The 21192-nt window shown below is 35.8% G+C and overlaps 2 protein-coding genes across 11 annotated transcripts in view; one reads left to right on the top strand and one right to left on the bottom strand.

Annotated features, from left to right (window-relative positions):
- The window catches only part of LOC103030631 (dedicator of cytokinesis protein 7-like), a 108275-nt gene that overhangs the window by 29183 nt on the left and 57900 nt on the right, over positions 1 to 21192 (top strand). For all 10 annotated transcript variants that reach the window (XR_007438133.1, XR_007438136.1, XR_007438131.1 and 7 more), the window contains exons 12-20: positions 589 to 713; positions 1915 to 2008; positions 5499 to 5661; positions 16722 to 16839; positions 17388 to 17458; positions 17575 to 17713; positions 19225 to 19326; positions 20064 to 20150; positions 20301 to 20532. Coding sequence is in view for 4 of the 10 variants with exons in the window: in XM_049475630.1 (XP_049331587.1) it covers positions 589 to 713; positions 1915 to 2008; positions 5499 to 5661; positions 16722 to 16839; positions 17388 to 17458; positions 17575 to 17713; positions 19225 to 19326; positions 20064 to 20150; positions 20301 to 20532 (1131 nt within the window). In the remaining 6 variants the exon portion in view is untranslated. The remainder of the gene's footprint in view (positions 1 to 588; positions 714 to 1914; positions 2009 to 5498; positions 5662 to 16721; positions 16840 to 17387; positions 17459 to 17574; positions 17714 to 19224; positions 19327 to 20063; positions 20151 to 20300; positions 20533 to 21192) is intronic.
- angptl8 (angiopoietin like 8) lies at positions 6957 to 11553 on the bottom strand. The gene is made up of 3 exons (XM_022667194.2): positions 11181 to 11553; positions 9557 to 9709; positions 6957 to 7371 (listed from the first exon to the last, which is right to left on the bottom strand). Exons 1-3 carry the CDS (start codon positions 11481 to 11483, stop codon positions 7237 to 7239), a joined length of 591 nt encoding a protein of 196 aa, XP_022522915.2. The 5' UTR covers positions 11484 to 11553; the 3' UTR covers positions 6957 to 7236.

The raw sequence follows: 21192 nt of genomic DNA, 5'->3' as shown, positions 1-21192 counted from the left end.
GCTGCTAACCCCGGCTAACATTGCTGGAGCAGTATTAGCATTAGCCGCTAACTGCGATAAGCGCTAGCTCTTTAGCCATTATATTATATATAGTATATCGACCTGTATGCTGCTGCTAACCCTGGCTAGCGCTGCTGGAGCAGCATTAGCCACTAACCGTGCTAGCTCTTATGTTGTTCAGAGGTGAGTATTATCAGCCTGTTTTCCTGGTTAGCACTGCTGGAGCAGCATTAGCATTAGCCACTAACCACGCTAAGCGCTAGCTGTTTAGCCATTCAGAGGTAGCTAATATCACCCTGGCTTACTGGAACGCACCCCCCACTACTACTGCTGGAAGGTGAAGCTTTGGAAGGGCACTGGGTGATGTATGGGTTTAGGGGTGGGGCAGATGGGAGTGCAGATGATCGGACATCACCAGGGGGCGGTATTACTAACTGACTGATTTACATATTGTGAGTGCGCGTCCTAAAGTACTATATTTAATATATATTTTAATAGAGTTTATCACCTCTTTTTTATGGTATATAAACATTTAAATTATCACTCAAAAAAAAGTTATATAATCTGATTATTGTTCTCTTCCTGCAGAGCGTAAGGGGACGTGGAACGAGAGGAAGAAGAAGGGATTTGAGAGGATGAGTGTGGGGGAAGACATGTGCAACTTTACCAACTTCCGCCCGGCTACGCTCACAGTCACCAACTTCTTCAAACAGGCCAGTTACTCCTCTGTACAGGACCATTCGATACTCACAATACCGATATCATCACGATACTGTGATTCTGTGATACTCGATATATCACAAGATAATTCTCTACGATACTTCACAGCCTCTGTGTTACTGATGAGGATAAAATACTCCTAAATAAAAAAAAAAAAATTATTTACCATACCAGTGTACCTTTAAACACTTTTAAACACCTTTATTTATCATACCAATTTACCTTTAAATACCTTTTAAATACCATACCACTTAAAAATACCTTTATTTACCATACCAATTTACCTTTAAATATCTTTTAAATACCATACCAATTTACCTTTAAATATCTTTTAAATACCATAGCAATTTACCTTTAAATATCTTTTAAATACCATACCAATTTACCTTTAAATATCTTTTAAATACCATACCAATTTACCTTTAAATACCTTTTAAATACCATACCAATTTATTTTTAAATACCTTTTAAATATCATACCCATTTACCTTTAAATACCTTTTAAATACCATACCAATGTACCTTTAAATACCTTTTAAATACCATACCAATTTACCTTTAAATACCTTTTAAATACCATACCAATTTACCTTTAAATACCTTTTAAATACCATACCAATTTACCTTAAAAATAACTTTTAAATACAATACCAATTTACCTTAAAAATAACTTTTAAATACAATACCAATTTACTTTGAAATACCTTTTAAATACCATACCAATTTACCTTTAAATAGCTTTTAAATACCATACCAATTTACCTTTAAATACCTTTTAAATACCATACCAATTTACCTTTAAATACCTTTTAAATACCATACCAATTTACCTTTAAATATTTTTTAAATATCATACCAATTTACCTTTAAATACCTCTATTTACCATACCAATTTACATTTGAATACCATTAAACCCTTTTAATTATTTTATATACAATACCAATGTACATTTACATACCTTTAAATAAAGGTAAATACCGCTCAATGTACATTTTTAAACACCATTATGGATTTATTGGTTTCAGTTTCACAGAATTTAACAACAAATATTCTTCACCGCATGTATACTCGCTCTGACGTGCTGAATGCCGTTGGAACAGACCTAGTGGAAGCTAAAAAATGCTGCTGTATCAACCCAGTTTACATACCTCTGTCCCGTGACTTTTGGCTCATCAGTGCGTGTTTTTGTGCAGGAGGGGGACCGGCTGAGTGATGAGGATCTGTATAAGTTTCTAGCTGATATGAGGAGACCGTCCTCCGTCCTGCGCCGCCTCAGACCTGTTACAGGTAATTAATCACCATCTCAGACCCGTTACAGGTAAATAATCACCATCTCAGACCTGTTACAGGTAATTAATCGCCATCTCAGACCTGTTAAAGGTAATTAATCACCATCTCAGACCCGTTACAGGTAAATAATCACCATCTCAGACCTGTTACAGGTAATTAATCGCCATCTCAGACCTGTTAAAGGTAATTAATCACCATCTCAGACCCGTTACAGGTAATTAATCGCCATCTCAGACCTGTTACAGGTAATTAATCGCCATCTCAGACCTGTTACAGGTAATTAATCACCATCTCAGACCTGTTACAGGTAATTAATTGCCATCTCAGACCTGTTACAGGTAATTAATCACCATCTCAGACCCGTTGCAGGTAAATAATCACCATCTCAGACCTGTTACAGGTAAATAATCACCATCTCAGACCTGTTACAGGTAATTAATCGCCATCTCAGACCTGTTACAGGTAATTAATCGCCATCTCAGACCTGTTACAGGTAATTAATCGCCAATTCAGACCTGTTACAGGTAATTAATCACCATCTCAGACCTGTTACAGGTAAATAATCACCATCTCAGACCTGTTACAGGTAAATAATCACCATCTCAGACCTGTTACAGGTAAATAATCACCATCTCAGACCTGTTACAGGTAATTAATCGCCATCTCAGACCTGTTACAGGTAATTAATCGCCATCTCAGACCTGTTACAGGTAATTAATCGCCAATTCAGACCTGTTACAGGTAATTAATCACCATCTCAGACCTGTTACAGGTAAATAATCACCATCTCAGACCTGTTACAGGTAATTAATCACCATCTCAGACCCGTTACAGGTAAATAATCACCATCTCAGACCTGTTACAGGTAAATAATCACCATCTCAGACCTGTTACAGGTAAATAATCACCATCTCAGACCTGTTACAGGTAAATAATCACCCTTTCAGACCTGTTTCAGGTAATTAATCACCATCTCAGACCCGTTACAGGTAAATAATCACCATCTCAGACCTGTTACAGGTAATTAATCGCCAATTCAGACCTGTTACAGGTAAATAATCACCCTTTCAGACCTGTTACAGGTAATTAATCGCCAATTCAGACCTGTTACAGGTAATTAATCACCATCTCAGACCCGTTACAGGTAATTAATCACCATCTCAGACCTGTTACAGGTAATTAATCACCATCGCAGACCTGTTACAGGTAATTAATGAGCTACACTTCATATAAAAGTTCTGTATTTTTACAGTTGTAGTGATTACGCTGACTTCAAATATTAACTTTATGTATATAATATGGATATAATTTTCTCAGTATTATCCATATTGCTATTTAGTGAGGAGAGCTGATTAATGTGAATGGTATGGAAGTTATGCAGACTGTAGACACATTGGTTTTAAATTGGGATTCACTTTTTTAAAAATATATAACTAAATATAATGTATTATTATAACATATAATTTTTTATAGAAATAGCCATTGCAATCTTGTGTTCTCAGCTTAATTACTCAGGAATCTCTTCACACATAAACATAATCCATATATGGTTAGAAAGGGCGGAGCTTACTCTTTCTAAAAATAGTGATCACATCCCAGTGCGGTAAAGCTAAATCTACAAGAAACTCATTGAGAGAAAAACACCTAAAAAAGTGAAAAATCTCCTTCCCCAACCAATATTATTTACCTTTAGTGCTTCAAACATATTTATATGATGTTTCAAACCAAATAATATCAGTAAATAAAGACTCAAAAGTGTGAAACTACCTGCTTTACTCAAACTAAAGCTAGGTATGGTGTGTGCACTACTTTATATAGTTTTTATTTCACTCACATATTTTTATTAAGTAGTTATTTTGCACTTATTTACTTAGACTAAGAAGTTTATATTTTTTGTATATAGTTTTCTTTGTGTTTCCTGATTAAAATACTGAAAGGTATAGGCTGCTCTGAGTGCAGGTTTTTAGTATCTACATGTATCCTAGAGGTGTGATTATTGATTATCAAGAAAAATAAAATAAATCCACCTGATGCTGTTTCTCCATGTATTTTATCAAAGTATTAATTAATAAGCCATGTAATGAACTCAAATCATCAATATTCTTATGCTTTCTTATAACTCATAAACACTCTAGTCTAAACATTTTTAAAGACATCTTAGGTGTGAATATATTTAAAGTCTATACATTCAAAAATAAGTAAAAAAATAAAAACAGGCGCTTGGTAAAATTTTGAGCAAAACATGATCAGTTCCAGTAAAATAGAACAATTCTGCTTCCTTTTACGTGATTTTAAATGATGATATTTTTGAGCAGCCGTATGTCTTCTGGAGTAAAAGAGATCAGGGCATGTGTCTGTCTGATATAATTACTGTGTTATAACACCTGAAAGAGGAACTGAAAACAAAAAATTCAAAGGGTTAAAACTTTGCATATCTAGTTTTCCACTAATATTCTCTCTCTCTATCTGTATCTTTTTTTTTTTTCAATTTAAAATAGCTTTATTGGCATGAACTGCAATTAACATCTTTTGCCAAAGCAATGAAACAAGTTAATATACAAAAGGTACAAAATAAAAAATAATTAATACATAACAATTCTTATACAAATATATATATTAACGTATCTTACATATATAAGTAAATATAAATAAATAATAAAACATGAAAATAAATGAATAAGATATTAATAACAGTGTTGTATGTTTAATTATTTAAGAAGAGTTGTGATTAGATTGTTGATTAAGCTGATTTCTGTGATGATGTAGAGCTGAGACGTATTTGGCTGATATTGTATCTCTCTCTCTGTATCTCTTTCTCTCTCTCTCTCTGTATCTCTCTCTCTGTATCTCTTTCTCTCTTTCTCTCTCTCTCTCTCTCTGTATCTCTTTCTCTGTATCTCTTTCTCTCTTTCTCTCTCTCTCTCTCTCTGTATCTCTTTCTCTGTATCTCTTTCTCTCTCTCTCTCTGTATCTCTTTCTCTCTTTCTCTCTCTCTCTCTCTGTATCTCTTTCTCTCTCTCTCTCTCTCTCTCTCTGTATCTCTTTCTCTGTATCTCTTTCTCTCTCTGTGTCTCTCTCTCTGTATCTCTTTCTCTCTTTCTCTCTCTCTCTCTCTCTCTCTCTCTGTATCTCTTTCTCTGTATCTCTTTCTCTGTATCTCTTTCTCTCTCTGTGTCTCTCTCTCTGTATCTCTTTCTCTCTTTCTCTCTCTCTCTCTCTCTGTATCTCTTTCTCTCTTTCTCTCTCTCTCTCTCTCTCTCTGTATCTCTTTCTCTCTCTCTCTCTCTCTCTCTCTGTATCTCTTTCTCTGTATCTCTTTCTCTCTCTCTCTGTATCTCTTTCTCTGTATCTCTTTCTCTCTCTGTGTCTCTCTCTCTGTATCTCTTTCTCTCTTTCTCTCTCTCTCTCTCTCTCTGTATCTCTTTCTCTGTATCTCTCTCTCTCTCTCTCTGTGTCTCTCTCTCTGTATCTCTCTCTCTCTCTGTAGCTCAGTTAAAGATAGATATCTCTCCGGCTCCTGAAGCTCCTCACTACTGTCTTTCTCCTGAGCTCCTCCACGTTAAACCCTACCCCGACCTGCGGGTCCGTCCCACCAAGGAGGTGCTGGAGTTCCCCGCCCGCTACGTTTACACCCCCCACACCACCTACAGGTCAGTCTATATACACACACACACACACACACACACACACATTATACACACACTTCACACACTACACACACTCGTAACATCAGCACAAAATCTATACACCCGTTTTCTGTGAATCAGCTGAAAGAGTTTGGTGTCAGGAATCATCTTTTCTTTCTATGAGCCTTTTGGATGCTCCTCCCTTATTGTGACGTCACAATGAGGAAACCTGCATATAGAACCTTCCTGGCTCCACCCCTCACCAATAAACCCCAATCTGAGCCCCGCCCACTAGATCAGTTAAAGAAACATTTTCATTTCGCTCTGCTGGTTGAGAACCTCAGGCAGTACACAGCCATAGGATTAGCCAGCAGACTTCTTCTGAGGGAGGGATCTGTACCTACTCTAAATTTAAACCTTGAAAATTTTCAATTAACCTTCAATTACAATTTGTCATGCTTGCAAATATTCATCAGTTCAAATGTCTGACTGTTTGAGAGTACAATTGAAAATAGAAAGTTGGGTGTAAAATGTTATTGTTTCACATTTTCCTTTTGATGTAGTGAAGAAGAAATGTTGCTCATCAGGATCTGACTTTCAGGACAGATAAAAAAAATGAAATTATTTTTTTTCCATCTTGTAAAAATGTAGGTTGGATTTATACCATCAGATTTTTGTTAGAAAATGTGAAAAGTATATTTTTCCCCCAGGTTTTCTGTATTTCAGAACATGAGGGGCAGAAATGAAAAATGTAAAGATTGAAACACATTTTTACTATTTTTACTGTATCAAATAGAAAATATTAACTAATGTTAAGTTTTAGACCCAGTTTTTTATTTTGTAATTTACCTTCATATGGTTAGAATATTGAACTGATAAACATTACACTGATCCTGCAGATACAGTGGCTTGCAAAAGTATTCATACCCCTACCATACCGTGTTTTGACAAATTGCACAACTGCACTTTATTAACTTTACTTTACTAATTATGACTTCTGAAGGAAATTCATTTTATAAATATAGGGGCTGAATATCTATTTCTCGTCACACTTATTAAACATTTTTATTTTATTAAAAGTTTTGAAAACCAATGTATAATTTTTCGTTCCACTTCCCAAATTTTGTGCTACTTTATGTTGGTCCGTCACTTAAATTCTTGATAAAGTACATTTATCATTAAATACATTATAGGAGACAACTTGTTAAACAAAAAGGTTCGAAGAGTTTGAATACTTTTGTAAGACACTGTACCCTGTTATTTTATTCCCAGAAATAAATAAAGACAATGAGCATTTCAGACAATAAAATACCATAAAGTAAAATTGTAAAAAATAGTTTAATTTATTATTAATATAAGTTAGAAAATAAAAACTATAACAGTATAAAGACTACAGTTTCTCAAGAGTATAAACATACAGATACATATATATCTATTTACATTCCCTGTGTTCAGGTCAGCACACTGTTTGGGTTCTGTAGTTCTGCAGTGTTGGGAGTGTAGATGATGATGATGATGATGATGAGGATGATGGTAAAGGTGATGATGATGAGGATGATGAAGATGTGGGGGTGAAGTTTGATGGAATCCTGGACTGGATCAGTGGTTCTGGAGGACACGGCTCTGTTTCTGAAGCTCCAGCAGCTGCAGGTTCTGGTTCTCCAGCTGCTGTTTGTGCTGCCGGGTCCAGCTGGTCAGATCATCCAGCAGCGTGTTGTGCTTCTGCGTCGTCTCCTGCAGAGCAGAGATTAGATTAGTATTGATTACTGATTGATCGGCTTTAATCTGAGCTGTGAGGGTAATTGGGGGGGTTAAAGCTGGATGATAACCTATACACGTATACGACACTGCTAATATATGGATAACATTTAAATGTTAAAAGTTACATTTTATTTAATCATTATTATTGAGTATATTAGGATAATATGGCTAACCTTACAATATTATGTCTATGTATATAATGGCTATAACAATACATAGGAAACATAATAATATGGCTAGATATGGCTAAGATTATAATAATAAGGTTAATATTATAATAATATGGATAATGCTAATAAATTGCTAACATTGTAATAATATGGCTAATAAATTGTCAACATGCATAAAAAGGCTTATATTATAATAATATGGCTAATAATATTAAATGTCTTAAGTTATAATAGTATGGCTAATAGATGGCTAACATACTTATAAATTAACACATAATATAATAATACTGTTAATAAATGCCTGACATTATGAAATGGCTAATAAATGGCTAACTGGCCAATAAAGGCCAGTATTATAACAATATAGCTACTGCTAATAAATGGCTAACATTATCATAATATTGTTAATAAATGACTTATTTGCCAATAAAGGCCAATATTATAGTTACATGGCTAATGCTAATAAATAACTAACATAATAATATAGCTAATGCTAATAAATAGCTACCATTATAATATAGCTAATGCTAATAAATAGCTACCATTATAATATAGCTAATGCTAATAAATAGCTAACATTATAATATAGCTAATGCTAATAAATAGCTACCATTATAATATAGCTAATGCTAATAAATAGCTACCATTATAATATAGCTAATGCTAATAAATAGCTAACATTATAATATAGCTAATGCTAATAAATAGCTACCATTATAATATAGCTAATGCTAATAAATAGCTAACATTATAATAAAGCTAATGCTAATAAATAGCTACCATTATAATATAGCTAATGCTAATAAATAACTGACATAATAATATAGCTAGTGCTAATAAATAGCTACCATTATAATATAGCTAATGCTTATAAATAGTTACCATTATAATATAGCTAATGATAATAAATAGCTACCATTATAATATAGCTAATGCTAATAAATAGCTACCATTATAATATAGCTAATGCTAATAAATAGCTAACATTATCATAATATTGTTAATAAATGACTTACTTGCCAATAAAGGCCAATATTTTAGTTACATGGCTAATGCTAATAAATAACTAACATAATAATATAGCTTATGCTAATTAATAGCTACCATTATAATATAGCTAATGCTAATAAATAGCTACCATTATAATATAGCTAATGCTAATAAATAGCTACCATTAGAATATAGCTAATGCTTATAAATAGTTACCATTATAATATAGCTAATGCTAATAAATAGCTACCATTATAATATAGCTAATGCTAATAAATAGCTACCATTATAATATAGCTGGTGCTAATAAATAGCTACCATTATAATATAGCTGGTGCTAATTAATAGCTAACATTAGATAATAATATAGCTAATGCTAATAAATAGCTACTATTATATTAATATGGGTAATAAATAACTAACATACTAATAAATAGTTAGCATAATAATATGGTTAATAAATGGCTTACTTGCGAATAAAGGCCAATAAAATAGTAATTATTGCTAATGCTAATAAATTGCTAACATTATAAAATTATGGCTAATAAATGGATAACTTGTTATAAAATACTAATATTGTAGTAATATGGCTAGTGCTAATAAATGGCTAACATGCTAATAAATGGTTAACAGTATAGTAATATGGCTTATGCCAATTATAGTTGGCATTATAATTATATGGCTAATTCTAATAAATGGCTAACTTTATATAAAGAAAATATAGCTAGTAAATGGCTATGTTGCAAATAAGTGACTAACATACTAATAAAGAGTTAACATGATAATATGGCTAATAAATGGCTAACATTATAATATTATGGCTAATAAATTGCTAAAATGCTAATAGATGCTATATTATTAATGTATAGTCATTAATATGATGTGTTATGGTTTATGTTATGGTGATAAAATAGTGAGATAATGTTAATAATAATTATTATTAAGTATGTATAATGATCTGGGGAGGGTGTGTCCGTGGTGGTGGTTCGGTTCCTCACCCTGAGTGCTGAGATCCTGTTGGGGGAGGTGAGGATGCTGAGGTTCTGCTCCAGCTCTCTGAGCTTCAGCTTCAGCTCCGTATCCTCCTGCTCCACCCTGTTCACCACCCCCCGGGTCTGCTGAGCCTCCGCCTGCAGAACCTCCATCTGTTCCTGAGGAGCAGAAGAACAGAACCGGGGTCAGAACCTCCTCCTGATCCTGATCCAGGTCTATATTAGAGCACTGATCCTCAGTCTGACCTCCTGCAGCCTTATCACTGTTTAAACACTGCTGAAATACCTTGTATCTCCCTGACCCCCAGCCCTGCTCCTGCTGATCTTACCTCACCACTGTTTCACCACTGTTTCACCTTTTACCTACATAACTTCATAATAATTCATAAAACTTCATAATAAAGAATTAACACAGCTAATTTGCATAAAAGTGTCAGAGCCCTTAAATGGCTCGTTCTGAAAATGACTGAAACTGGTAAGAATAGAATATATGTATAGAACATAGACCTAATGTATTCTAACTCATGTAAAAACAAGTATAATATGTCCCCAGTTCAGAGGAGTTACACTATAATAGTTTTATTATTATTACAGTTTAAAGATCAACATTTGTTTATATAAATCAATATTATAGTATCTAATTAATATTATTTAAACTAAGCCATAATAGTAGCATTCAGTATATGAAAGAAGAAAGCTTCAGTATGCATTTATTTATTGATTGATTGGTTATGAAGGTTAAAAACAACAAAAAAAAATCAAATATATTTCATATATGACTTCAGTCATACGCTTCAACCAAGACATGTTTAGACACGTTTGGACGTGTGATAACATTGCTAAAAACCTAAAACACAGCATGTAAAAGTCGCCCAAATCCGAAGTTTTTGGGGAATTTTTTTACGTAATGCAACTCAAGTGACACAAAAATATATTTTTAAATATTTCCTATTTGGCACTCTTTGCTATGTGTTGTTGAAATCAGATACATATATAATACAGCAGATCGAAATTTAAGTTCATAATACATGTAGTTGTCATGTCTTTAAAATGCTCTTAAATTCACTTTGCATGCATATTTACAGCTCTGGAGAAAAAAATTAGAGAGCACTTAAAAATGATGAGTTTCTTTGATTTTAGCAAATTGAAAACCTCTGGAATATAATCAAGAGGAAGATGGATGATCACAAACCATCAAACCACCAAACTGAACTGCTTGAATTTTTGCACCAGGAGTAAAGCAGCATAAAGTTATCCAAAAGCAGTGTGTAAGACTGGTGGAGGAGAACATGATGCCAAGATGCATGAAATTAAAACTGTGATTAAAAACCAACCAGGGTTATTCCACCAAATATTGATTTCTGAACTCTTAAAACTTTATGAATATGAACTTGTTTTCTTTGCATTATTTGAGGTCTGAAAGTTCTGCATCTTTTTTGTTATTTCAGTCATTTCTCATTTTCTGTAAATAAATGCTCTAAATGAGAATAATTTTATTTGGAATTTGGGAGAAATGTTGTCTGTAGTTTATAGAATAAAACAACAATGTTCATTTTACTCAAACATAAACCTATAAATAGTAAAATCAGAGAAACTGATAGAGTGAGGATAGAATGAGGTGTTTTCTCACCTTGATGAGGCTGAGGCCCTGTTTGATCTGGCTCTCGGTTCTGATGGCCTGCTGGGTGTCGAGGCCGAGCCGCTGCACCACGCTCTCGGTGTTGTGGATGGCGCGGGCGACGCGGGCGAGCCGGGCCTCGGTGCTCTGGTACATGTGGTGCAGAGACTCGCTGAACTGCAGGACGCCGTACATCAGGACGTTCACCTCGTCCGCCTTCGCCAGCGGGGCGTCTCGCCGCGTCCTGAGCGGGGACGGGGACACGCCGCTCGCCAGCACACACACACTCACACTCACACACACCACGGTCCACATACTGCCCTCGGTTATGATCGGTTCTGCTGTTCCCGTGCCGCTCGGCTGCCTCTGACTGGCCTCTGCTCACCTACAGCCACTCTTATAGCAATCACAGGGAGCTAACAGCCAATCACAGTCGCTGTGTGTGTGTGTGTGTGTGTGTGTGTGTGTGTGTTGAGGTTGACCCAGGCAAAGGTCAGAGCTCACACCTCCCAGCACTCAGTAGGAGTGTCCCGTATATACATCTATCCACTTCAGTTTCTGAATCAGTTTCTCTGATTTTGCTATTTATAGGTTTATGTTTGAGTAAAATGAACATTGTTGTTTTATTCTATAAACTACAGACAACATTTCTCCCAAATTACAAATAAAAATATTCTCATTTAGAGCATTTATTTACAGAAAATGAGAAATGACTGAAATAACAAAAAAGATGCAGAACTTTCAGACCTCAAATAATGCAAAGAAAACAAGTTCATATTCATAAAGTTTTAAGAGTTCAGAAATAATCAATATTTGGTGGAATAACCCTGGTTGTTTTTTTAATCACAGTTTTAATTTCATGCATCTTGGCATCATGTTCTCCTCCACCAGTCTTACACACTGCTTTTGGATAACTTTATGCTGCTTTACTCCTGGTGTAAAAATTCTGTAAGCAGTTCAGTTTGGTGGTTTGATGGCTTGTGATCATCCATCTTCCTCTTGATTATATTCCAGAGGTTTTTAATTTGATAAAATCAGAAACTCATCATTTTTAAATATTGTATATAGACATATATTTATATATTATATAATTTCATTCTAATTAACTGTGATTAATCACACTCGTTCTTCTTCTTAAGACGTATGTTTTTATAGTGGATATTTTATTATACCACAGTTAGTTCCGACCCTGCGATGTGATTGGCTGAGAGTCGTTCTATGAGTACCGTTATCAGCCGGTAATGTACTGTAACCAAAGCTCTCCATGTACGTATTACTCCGCCACATGCAGGTAACCTAGCAACGATGCAGCGCTTACAATCCAAACAGCACAGCTACAAACAAACAGAGCAGAAATGGAACTATTTAAACTGGCGGAGTTTTTATAACCAAACAGATCCTATTATTTTCTCCTCTTCTTTAGTGCACTATAGGACTCTGTGGGCGTGGCCTAAGTATTTGCTCTTAATGACTTTATTTTTCTCCTTACATTACTTTTACTTTTATACTTTAAGTACTTTAAGTTTTGAATCCAGTACTTTTTTTTTTTACTTAAAGAGTGAAAAGTTTGAGTTGGTACTTTTTTAACTTCTACAGAAGTATTTTATTAAACTCTAATTTTTATACTCTATTCTACCTACAGAGTAATGGATGAAGATACTTTTAATACTTTTGATTATTGTACAATAAGTGTTTTAAAGTTAATTTTATTCCATATAAATATTGTAAGAGTGTGTGAGTGAGCGCAAGAGTGAGCGAGGGGTGAGTGAGAGGTGAGTGTTCATGCTGTAATCACCTGTTCAGTGTTTGCTCTGGCGGAGAGCTGGAGTTTTAAGGTCGCGCTCTTTCAGACTGGTTTCATCAGCGGCTTCAGTTCTTCCCAAAATAGATCTCCAGCGTTTAGTGCCCTCGTCCACGCCAACGTCACCCGCCGATCTGGGTCACGCTGCTCTTTGATGTTTAGGCATGTTTAGGATCTGTTTGATCATTTTTCATCTCCGTCTGCTTTCATCTTTTACCTGATATCCTTCTTTACACCTGACTCTTCTTAGATTATCAAAATACCCCTGATTTAAAATAATATACACATAAGGAATCATGTAGTAACTTAAAAAATGTTAAACAAACCAAAATACTTCTTTCTTGAGGCGGTCTTGATGAGTGCCAGTTCCATCATTATACTGTTTTGATGGTCTTTTTTGCGGTGACTACACTTGACAATACTTTCAAAGTTTTTTTTAATTCTTATTTTTGAGATTAACTGACCTTAATGTTTTCCTAAAGTCATTTTTTTTATCTTTACTTAGTTGAGAAGTTCTTGCCATAATATGGATTATAAAACATTACTCAAATGGGGCTTTTTGGCTTTTTTGATTGACAATTTAGTTTTTACACTATTTACTCTAAACTACATTTAAATAAATTGTAATAATAATGTAATAAATACATATACATTATAGATATGTAGATATATAGCAAGCAAGAAAGTTATATATTTAGAAAAAAATTGAATAATGTAGTTTAATATAAGAATTACATGGAAAAGCTCCCATAAAAGAGAACACTACAGTTTCTGAATCAGTTTCTCTGATTTTTCTATTTATAGGTTTATGTTTGAGTAAAATGAACATTGTTGTTTTATTCTATAAACTACAGACAACATTTCTCCTAAATTCCAAATAAAAATATTCTCATTTAGAGCATTTATTTACAGAAAATGAGAAATGACTGAAATAACAAAAAAAAAGATGCAGAGCTTTCAGACCTCAAATAATGCAAAGAAAACAAGTTCATATTCATAAAGTTTTAAGAGTTCAGAAATAATCAATATTTGGTGGAATAATCCTGGTTTTTAATCACAGTTTTTTTTTTCATGCATCTTGGCATCATGTTCTCCTCCACCAGTCTTACACACTGCTTTTGGATAACTTTATGCTGCTTTACTCCTGGTGCAAAAATTTAAGCAGTTCAGTTTGGTGGTTTGATGGTTTGTGATCATCCATCTTCCTCTTGATTATATTCCAGAGGTTTTCAATTTGGTAAAATCAAAGAAACCCATCATTTTTTAAGTGCTCTCTTATTTTATTCTTTCCAGAGCTGTATATAAATATATATTTGTATTATATTTGTAAGTGTTTAAAAAGGTTTAATCAGATTAATTGCGCTTGTTCTTGGTAAAATCAAATAAACTCATCATTTTTAAGTGCTCTCATTTTTTTTTTAATACACTAAATTTATTGGGTTTAGACTCTGCTATTTAAACACTTTCATAAATAGTAAATTAGTTATTAGATTTTTGCAGAACATTGTTATTAAACATGATTTTTTTTTTACAGTCACTAATTTAAACCTTGATAGGTTTTAATGGTTGGCCAGCATGTTTGCAATAAAACTCAACAAGCTCTACGCTGATTTACCCATTATAGGTTATGTGTTTTTTTTTTTAAGACATCTAAAACATGTAAACCACCTCTGCCCTGATTGGCTGCCCTCTGCAGCTCTCTGGCTGGTTAAAAAAAGAAAGCGGTGCATGTGAGCTGGAGGTGAACAGCTGGAGATAAGAGCTTCGGGTACTGAAAACATATGTATACGTTGTTTTTGTGCAGCACATGCAGTTCATGAGTTCAGAGCTGAGCTTCCATATATGGATAGAAACGTTTCATCAGCCAGTGTTGACGACGCACCGCCGGTTTCTTCAGCCTGAACTCTGTTCCACTGTTTTAGCAACAGTAGACCGTCTTCTCTATAGTGAACGTGACCTTTTACACAGTTGTAGCACCGAGGAACGCAGTGTGGGTTAAGATCCTCAATAATAAATTAATAATAAATAAATAATCAATCGAAAACCAATAGCTGCGTTCACACAGCAGATAATAAAACTCTCCCATATCCAGCATTTCTCATCATGTGTGACGTAATAAAGGCTTGTTATCTGTGTGAAACAACAAATATGACATATATTATTATCTGCCATATGGGACACGTCAATATGTGGTATTGAAATATCTGATACGTATACAGTTTATGACGATACAACTCTGTCTAAACAGCCGGATCTGAGTTTGAATGCGACTTTTTACTTTACAAGCAGACGCGAAAATATTGACCTGTTAATAACGTATAGCAAGCTAAAACGATATAATATATTAGGGCTGCAACTAACGATTATTTTGATAATCGAATAATCCATTGATTAATTTTTCGACTAATCGATTAATCGGATAAAAATAGGAAGCAGACAAATAAAATTTTCAGCATTTTATTTTAAACCGAAAATATTGACCTATCGATAAGGTATAGCAAGCTAAAATTTTATGATATATTAGGGCTGCAACTAACGATTATTTTGATAATCGATTAATCTCTCGATTATTTTTCCGATTAATCGGATAAAAAATAGGAAGCAGACAAATTAATTTTATAGCATTTTATTTCTTAAACCGAAAATATTGACCTATCAATTAGGTTTAGCAAGATAAAAATTTTATGATATATTAGGGCTGCAACTAACGATTATTTTGATAATCGATTAATCTCTCGATTATTTTTCCGATTAATCGGATAAAAAATAGGAAGCAGACAAATTAATTTTATAGCATTTTATTTCTTAAACCGAAAATATTGACCTATCAATTAGGTTTAGCAAGATAAAATTTTATGATATATTAGGGCTGCAACTAACGATTATTTTGATAATCGAATAATCTCTCGATTATTTTTCTTGATTAATCGGATGAAAATAGGAAGCAGACAAATTAAATTTTCAGCATTTTATTTCTTAAACCGAAAATATTGACCTATCAACAAGGTATAGGAAGCTAAAATGATATGATATGATATAATATTAGGGCTGCAATTGATTAATATGTCGATTATTTTTTCGATTAATCAGATAAAAATAGGAAACTGACAAATTTAATTTTCAGCATTTTATTTCTTAAACCAGTTGAAGTATTATTTAAGTCTAGCAGGCTTAAGTAACACTGAGTGAGGTTAGTGTAGAGCTAGCTAACATTAGCGAAGAGGGCTATAATAATGCTATTGGGCATAGAGCTAGCTAGCATCAACGGGAAAGAACTAAGGTTAGCGGAGTTAACCGTGCTAGCAAACATACTAACATTAGCGGCAAGTTAGCTATATTACCGGAGAGAAAACTAGGGTTAGCGAAGAGCTACCTAACATTGCTAACATGTTCTGCATCACAGTGTTATGTTTACATTTTTGGGCTTTAAATTATATTTCTTGAGGTCTTTAAAAGGTCTTAAAAAGCATTAAATTTGATTTTTTTTTAATGGAGCAAGAACTCTGTATTAATCTACAATATTCTTTAAATTGTACTGTATGTAATTGTGTATATTTAGAGTATTGTGTTGTAATCACCACAATCACCTCAGTGTTATTATTGGATGTTCTGACAGGTTGTACAGATGAGTAATAATGATGTAATAACTCTGGGTTTACAGGGTGTAAAGTGGTTACGTGCAGGACTGTTCTACACTGTTGACATTTTGTGTGTGTGTGTGAATGTGTGTGTGTGTGTGTGTGTGTGTGTAGGAACTTGCTGTACATCTATCCTCAGAGTCTGAACTTCAGCAGCAGGCAGGGCTCTGTACGCAACATCGCCGTCAAGATGCAGTTCATGGCAGGAGAAGACCCCAGCCAAGCCATGCCCGTGAGTATACACACACTTATACACACACACTTATATACACACACTTCTATACACAAGAGTCAGGTACATTTCTGGAGTTTTATCTTGTTTATCTTGGTAACAGAAAACACAGGAGCTCCACTGACTGAATACAACCTAGACAGAGGCCAACAGTCAGACGTTCATCGCTATCTCGGTAACACAGGCGCCGTGCCGAGCCGAGCGTACACCCCCACTTATTACACACACATGAACACACAGCAGCACAAACCCAACTTTTACATCAACAATAAACAGAATAGTAAATAAAATAACATTGCTGTTCCCGTAAATGAGCTGCTGGAGCTCCTTCACAGCGTCAACCAGCAGCTCAGTTTCCTCTGCTGAGAAGAGTTTGTTGAACACGTCCAGGTAGCTGCACCGTTACAATAGCAATCCACCAAAGACAGAGCTCACCTGGTCTACTCTTAAAGAGAATGATGAGCAATGATGATTAGTGTAGGTGCCTCCTAGTGGTGTAATTCAGGTGCAGAACCCTCACCTGTATTCTGTGTGTGTTTTTGTATCAGGTGATCTTCGGGAAGTCCAGCTGTGCTGAGTTCTATAAGGAGGCGTATACCCCGGTCATCTACCACGATAAGTAGGAGGCCACACCCACCAGCACCTCATTAATTATTACCCAATTATTCATGAGCTGTGTATAATTTATTACTAGCTTATCTCTCTCTGTCTCTCTCTCTCTCTCTCTCTCTCCAGGTCTCCAGAGTTCTATGAGGAGGTAAAGATGAAGATTCCTGCTAACCTGACCGACAACCACCACCTGCTCTTCACCTTCTACCACATCAGCTGCCAACCCAAACAGAACACGCCGCTGGAGACGCCCGTCGGCTACACTGTGAGTTTCCTTCACAGACAGACCAATCTACCGACCTACCTATCAACCAACCGACAGACCTACCAACTGACCTACCTAACTACAGACATACCAACCAACCGACCGACACACATACCTACTAACCGATCAAAAACATATATCAACAGACAATAAGACCGACTGACACACGTACCAACAGACATAACGACTGACCGACAGATATAACAACTGACCGACACACATACTGACCAAGAGACCTACCAACTGACTGACATACATACCAACATACATAATGACTGATGACACACATACCAGCTGACTAACACACTTACCAACAGACATAACAACTGACTGACAGATAGAACAACTGACCGACACATATACTGACCAAGAGACCTACCAACTGACTGACACACATACCTACTAACCGATCAACACCTATACCAACAGACAATAAGACAGACTGACACACGTTCCAACAGACATAACGACTAACCGACAGATATAACAACTGACCGACACACATACTGACCAAGAGACCTACCAACTCACTGACACACATACCAACATACATAATGACTGACCGACACACATACCAGCTGACTAACACACTAACCAACAGACATAACAACTGACTGACGGACATAACGGCTAACCCACACACATACCAACAGACATAACGACTGAACTACAGGTATAATGACCGACTGACACACATACCAACAGAGATAACGACCGACCAACACATACTGATCAAGAGACCTACCAACTGACTAACACATACCAACATACAAAATGACTGACCGACACACATACCAGCTGACATAATGCCAGACCAACAGACATTACGACTGACCAACAGAGATAACAAATGACCGACAGATATATAACGACTGACCAACACACATACTGACAGACATAATGACCGACCGACACACATACCGACCGACCCACCAATTGGCCAACCGACATACACACCAATCAACCGACAGGCCTACTTACGGACAGACATTCCATCCGACCATCCAACTGACCTGCCTACCTACCTACTGACAGACATACCAAACAACAGACAGAGCAACAGACATACCGACAGATTTACCGACATACTGACAGTCCTACCTACTTACTTACCTACCTACCTACCAACAGACATACTAACCGACCGACTGTCTACCAAATAACTGACTGACTGTCAGACATACCAACCTTCCGACCGCATAACCAACCTACCTACCGACATACCAACCCCCCCACAGACAGATGACCTACCCACAGAATTCCCAACCTACTGACCCACCTACCGAATAACATATATATTTAAATGGAAAATTACATTTCCTTTACGTGTGTAATAATGTTATTCCCAGTTTATATGTTTATCAGTATATTTATAAACATTTACACAGTGTTTGAAAATTTAAACCTCTATTCTGCAACACTCACAGCAGAACATTACAGTGATATATGGACCCATTTAGATGTTGTGAATGAAGCTCGGTGAGTTACTGAGTGTCTGTGATTCTCTACAGTGGATTCCTCTGATGCAGCACGGCCGACTGCGCACCGGCTCCTTCAGCCTCCCCGTATCAGTGGAGAAACCTCCACCCAGCTACTCCGTGCTCACACCCGACGTAAGCTCCTCCCCCCACAGCCCACAGTCTGTTCATCGCTATCTCGGTAACACAGGCGCTGTGCCGAGCCGAGCGTACACCCCCACTTATTACACACACATGAACACACAGCAGCACAAACCCAACTTTTACATCAACAATAAACAGAATAGTAAATGAAGCGTTTGTTGGACACGTCCAGGTAGCTGCACTGTTAAAATAGCAATCCACCAAAGTCAGAGCTCACCTGATCTACTCTTAAAGAGAATGATGAGCAAGAGACACTCTGATTGGTTTATTATTTAACGTTACGCCCACAATTAATTAAACACAGCCATGCCCATTTCAAGCTGCAAAAGATGTACTTTTCCTGACGTTACGATAGCGAAGACACACTGACAGGTCCTAAATTAAGCTCCACGGTCACTGAAAATGTTTAAATCTACTTTTTTTAACCATTTAAATTGATCCTAAAACTATAGAGGTTGTATCTGTGTTGATCTATATTAATACTTTAGCAGAATATATGATTGTTGATACTTTTTATAGAGTAATTAGATGCTCTATAGTACAGTAGTTTTTAGATTTTATAGTGATGTTCCTATAATGATGCTTCTGCGATGTAGCACTTTGAGATTTGTTTTAAATGTAAAGTGCGTTACAAATAAAGTTTTTTATTATTATTATTATTATTATTATTATTATTATTATTAATACAGTATAAAATATCTGGATGTGTGTTTTTTTTTTTTTTCCAGGTGCAGCTGCCCGGAATGAAGTGGGTGGATAATCATAAAGGTGTGTTTAATGTGGAAGTGACGGCCGCCTCCTCCGTTCACACTCAGGTAAACCGGTTCAGTGTGTTTATATTACGCCGCTGTGTGAATCTGAGCCGGGTTTAGATCTGGATCCTGATCCGTATCTGGTGTGTGTGTATTGTGTGTGTATTGTGTGTGTATTGTGTGTGTATTGTGTGTGTGTGTGTGTGTGCGCAGGACCCTCACCTGGATAAATTCTTTACTCTGGTGTACGTGCTGGAAGAGTACTCCTTCCCGTTCCGGCTGAAGGACGGGATAATCACCGAGGGGAACGTGGAGGCGGAGCTAAAGGGCAGCATGGCGGCTCTGAAGGGGGCGCTGTTGGATACCTGCGTTCGCTTCCTGCACCAGCTGCTCAACAAGCTCATCCTCCTCATCGTCCATCCTCCTGTAATCGCAGGACAGATCGGTCAGTATCGCTTCTGCAGCAGGATGCACACTGTAACGTGTGGTCCTGTATTTTCATCCAGTTTCGTTAGTGCTGGTGGTTTACCGGTTTATTCAGTATACCGCGGGGGAACTAGAACCAGTATGCATTTCTCTCACACCACCATACCACTAGGGGGCGCTGTGGAGCACCGTGTGGAATATAACCGTCAAAGAAGAGAGTTAAACGCTGGTGTAGCTCCATCCTGCTGAGAAATCAGAACAGCTCCTGCTGCTGTTTCTTCTGTATGAGTGTTTAAATCCCAGTAGAATACAGCTCGTTTAAATATATTAATACTGTAGATTAAAGCATGATTTTAATGTATTTGTTAACTGGAGAAAGGAGAAGGGAATTATAGCTGATTATTTAAATACTGTAATGCCTGTAATAATGGCCTCAGGAATAACCTATAAGTTAGTACATTTATATAAAACTTGTATCTAACTTAATCGAATAATAGAACTTTTGAGAAATATCCCTTTGAATACTTAAACATGGAGTATTTTAGGTTTGTTTATAGTGTTTATGGAACTGTTTATTAAAATATTTAGTTTTGTAAAGGGAGCTGTGTTACATTTGATATTGTATCTATTTTTAAAGTCTATTTTTTACACTCTTTATCTGTTTTTTACTAATAATAAA

This window comes from Astyanax mexicanus, chromosome 3 (assembly GCF_023375975.1).
Source record: "Astyanax mexicanus isolate ESR-SI-001 chromosome 3, AstMex3_surface, whole genome shotgun sequence".
NCBI classification, from domain to species: Eukaryota; Metazoa; Chordata; class Actinopteri; order Characiformes; family Acestrorhamphidae; genus Astyanax; species Astyanax mexicanus.
This window is presented reverse-complemented; position numbering and strand designations above follow the sequence as displayed.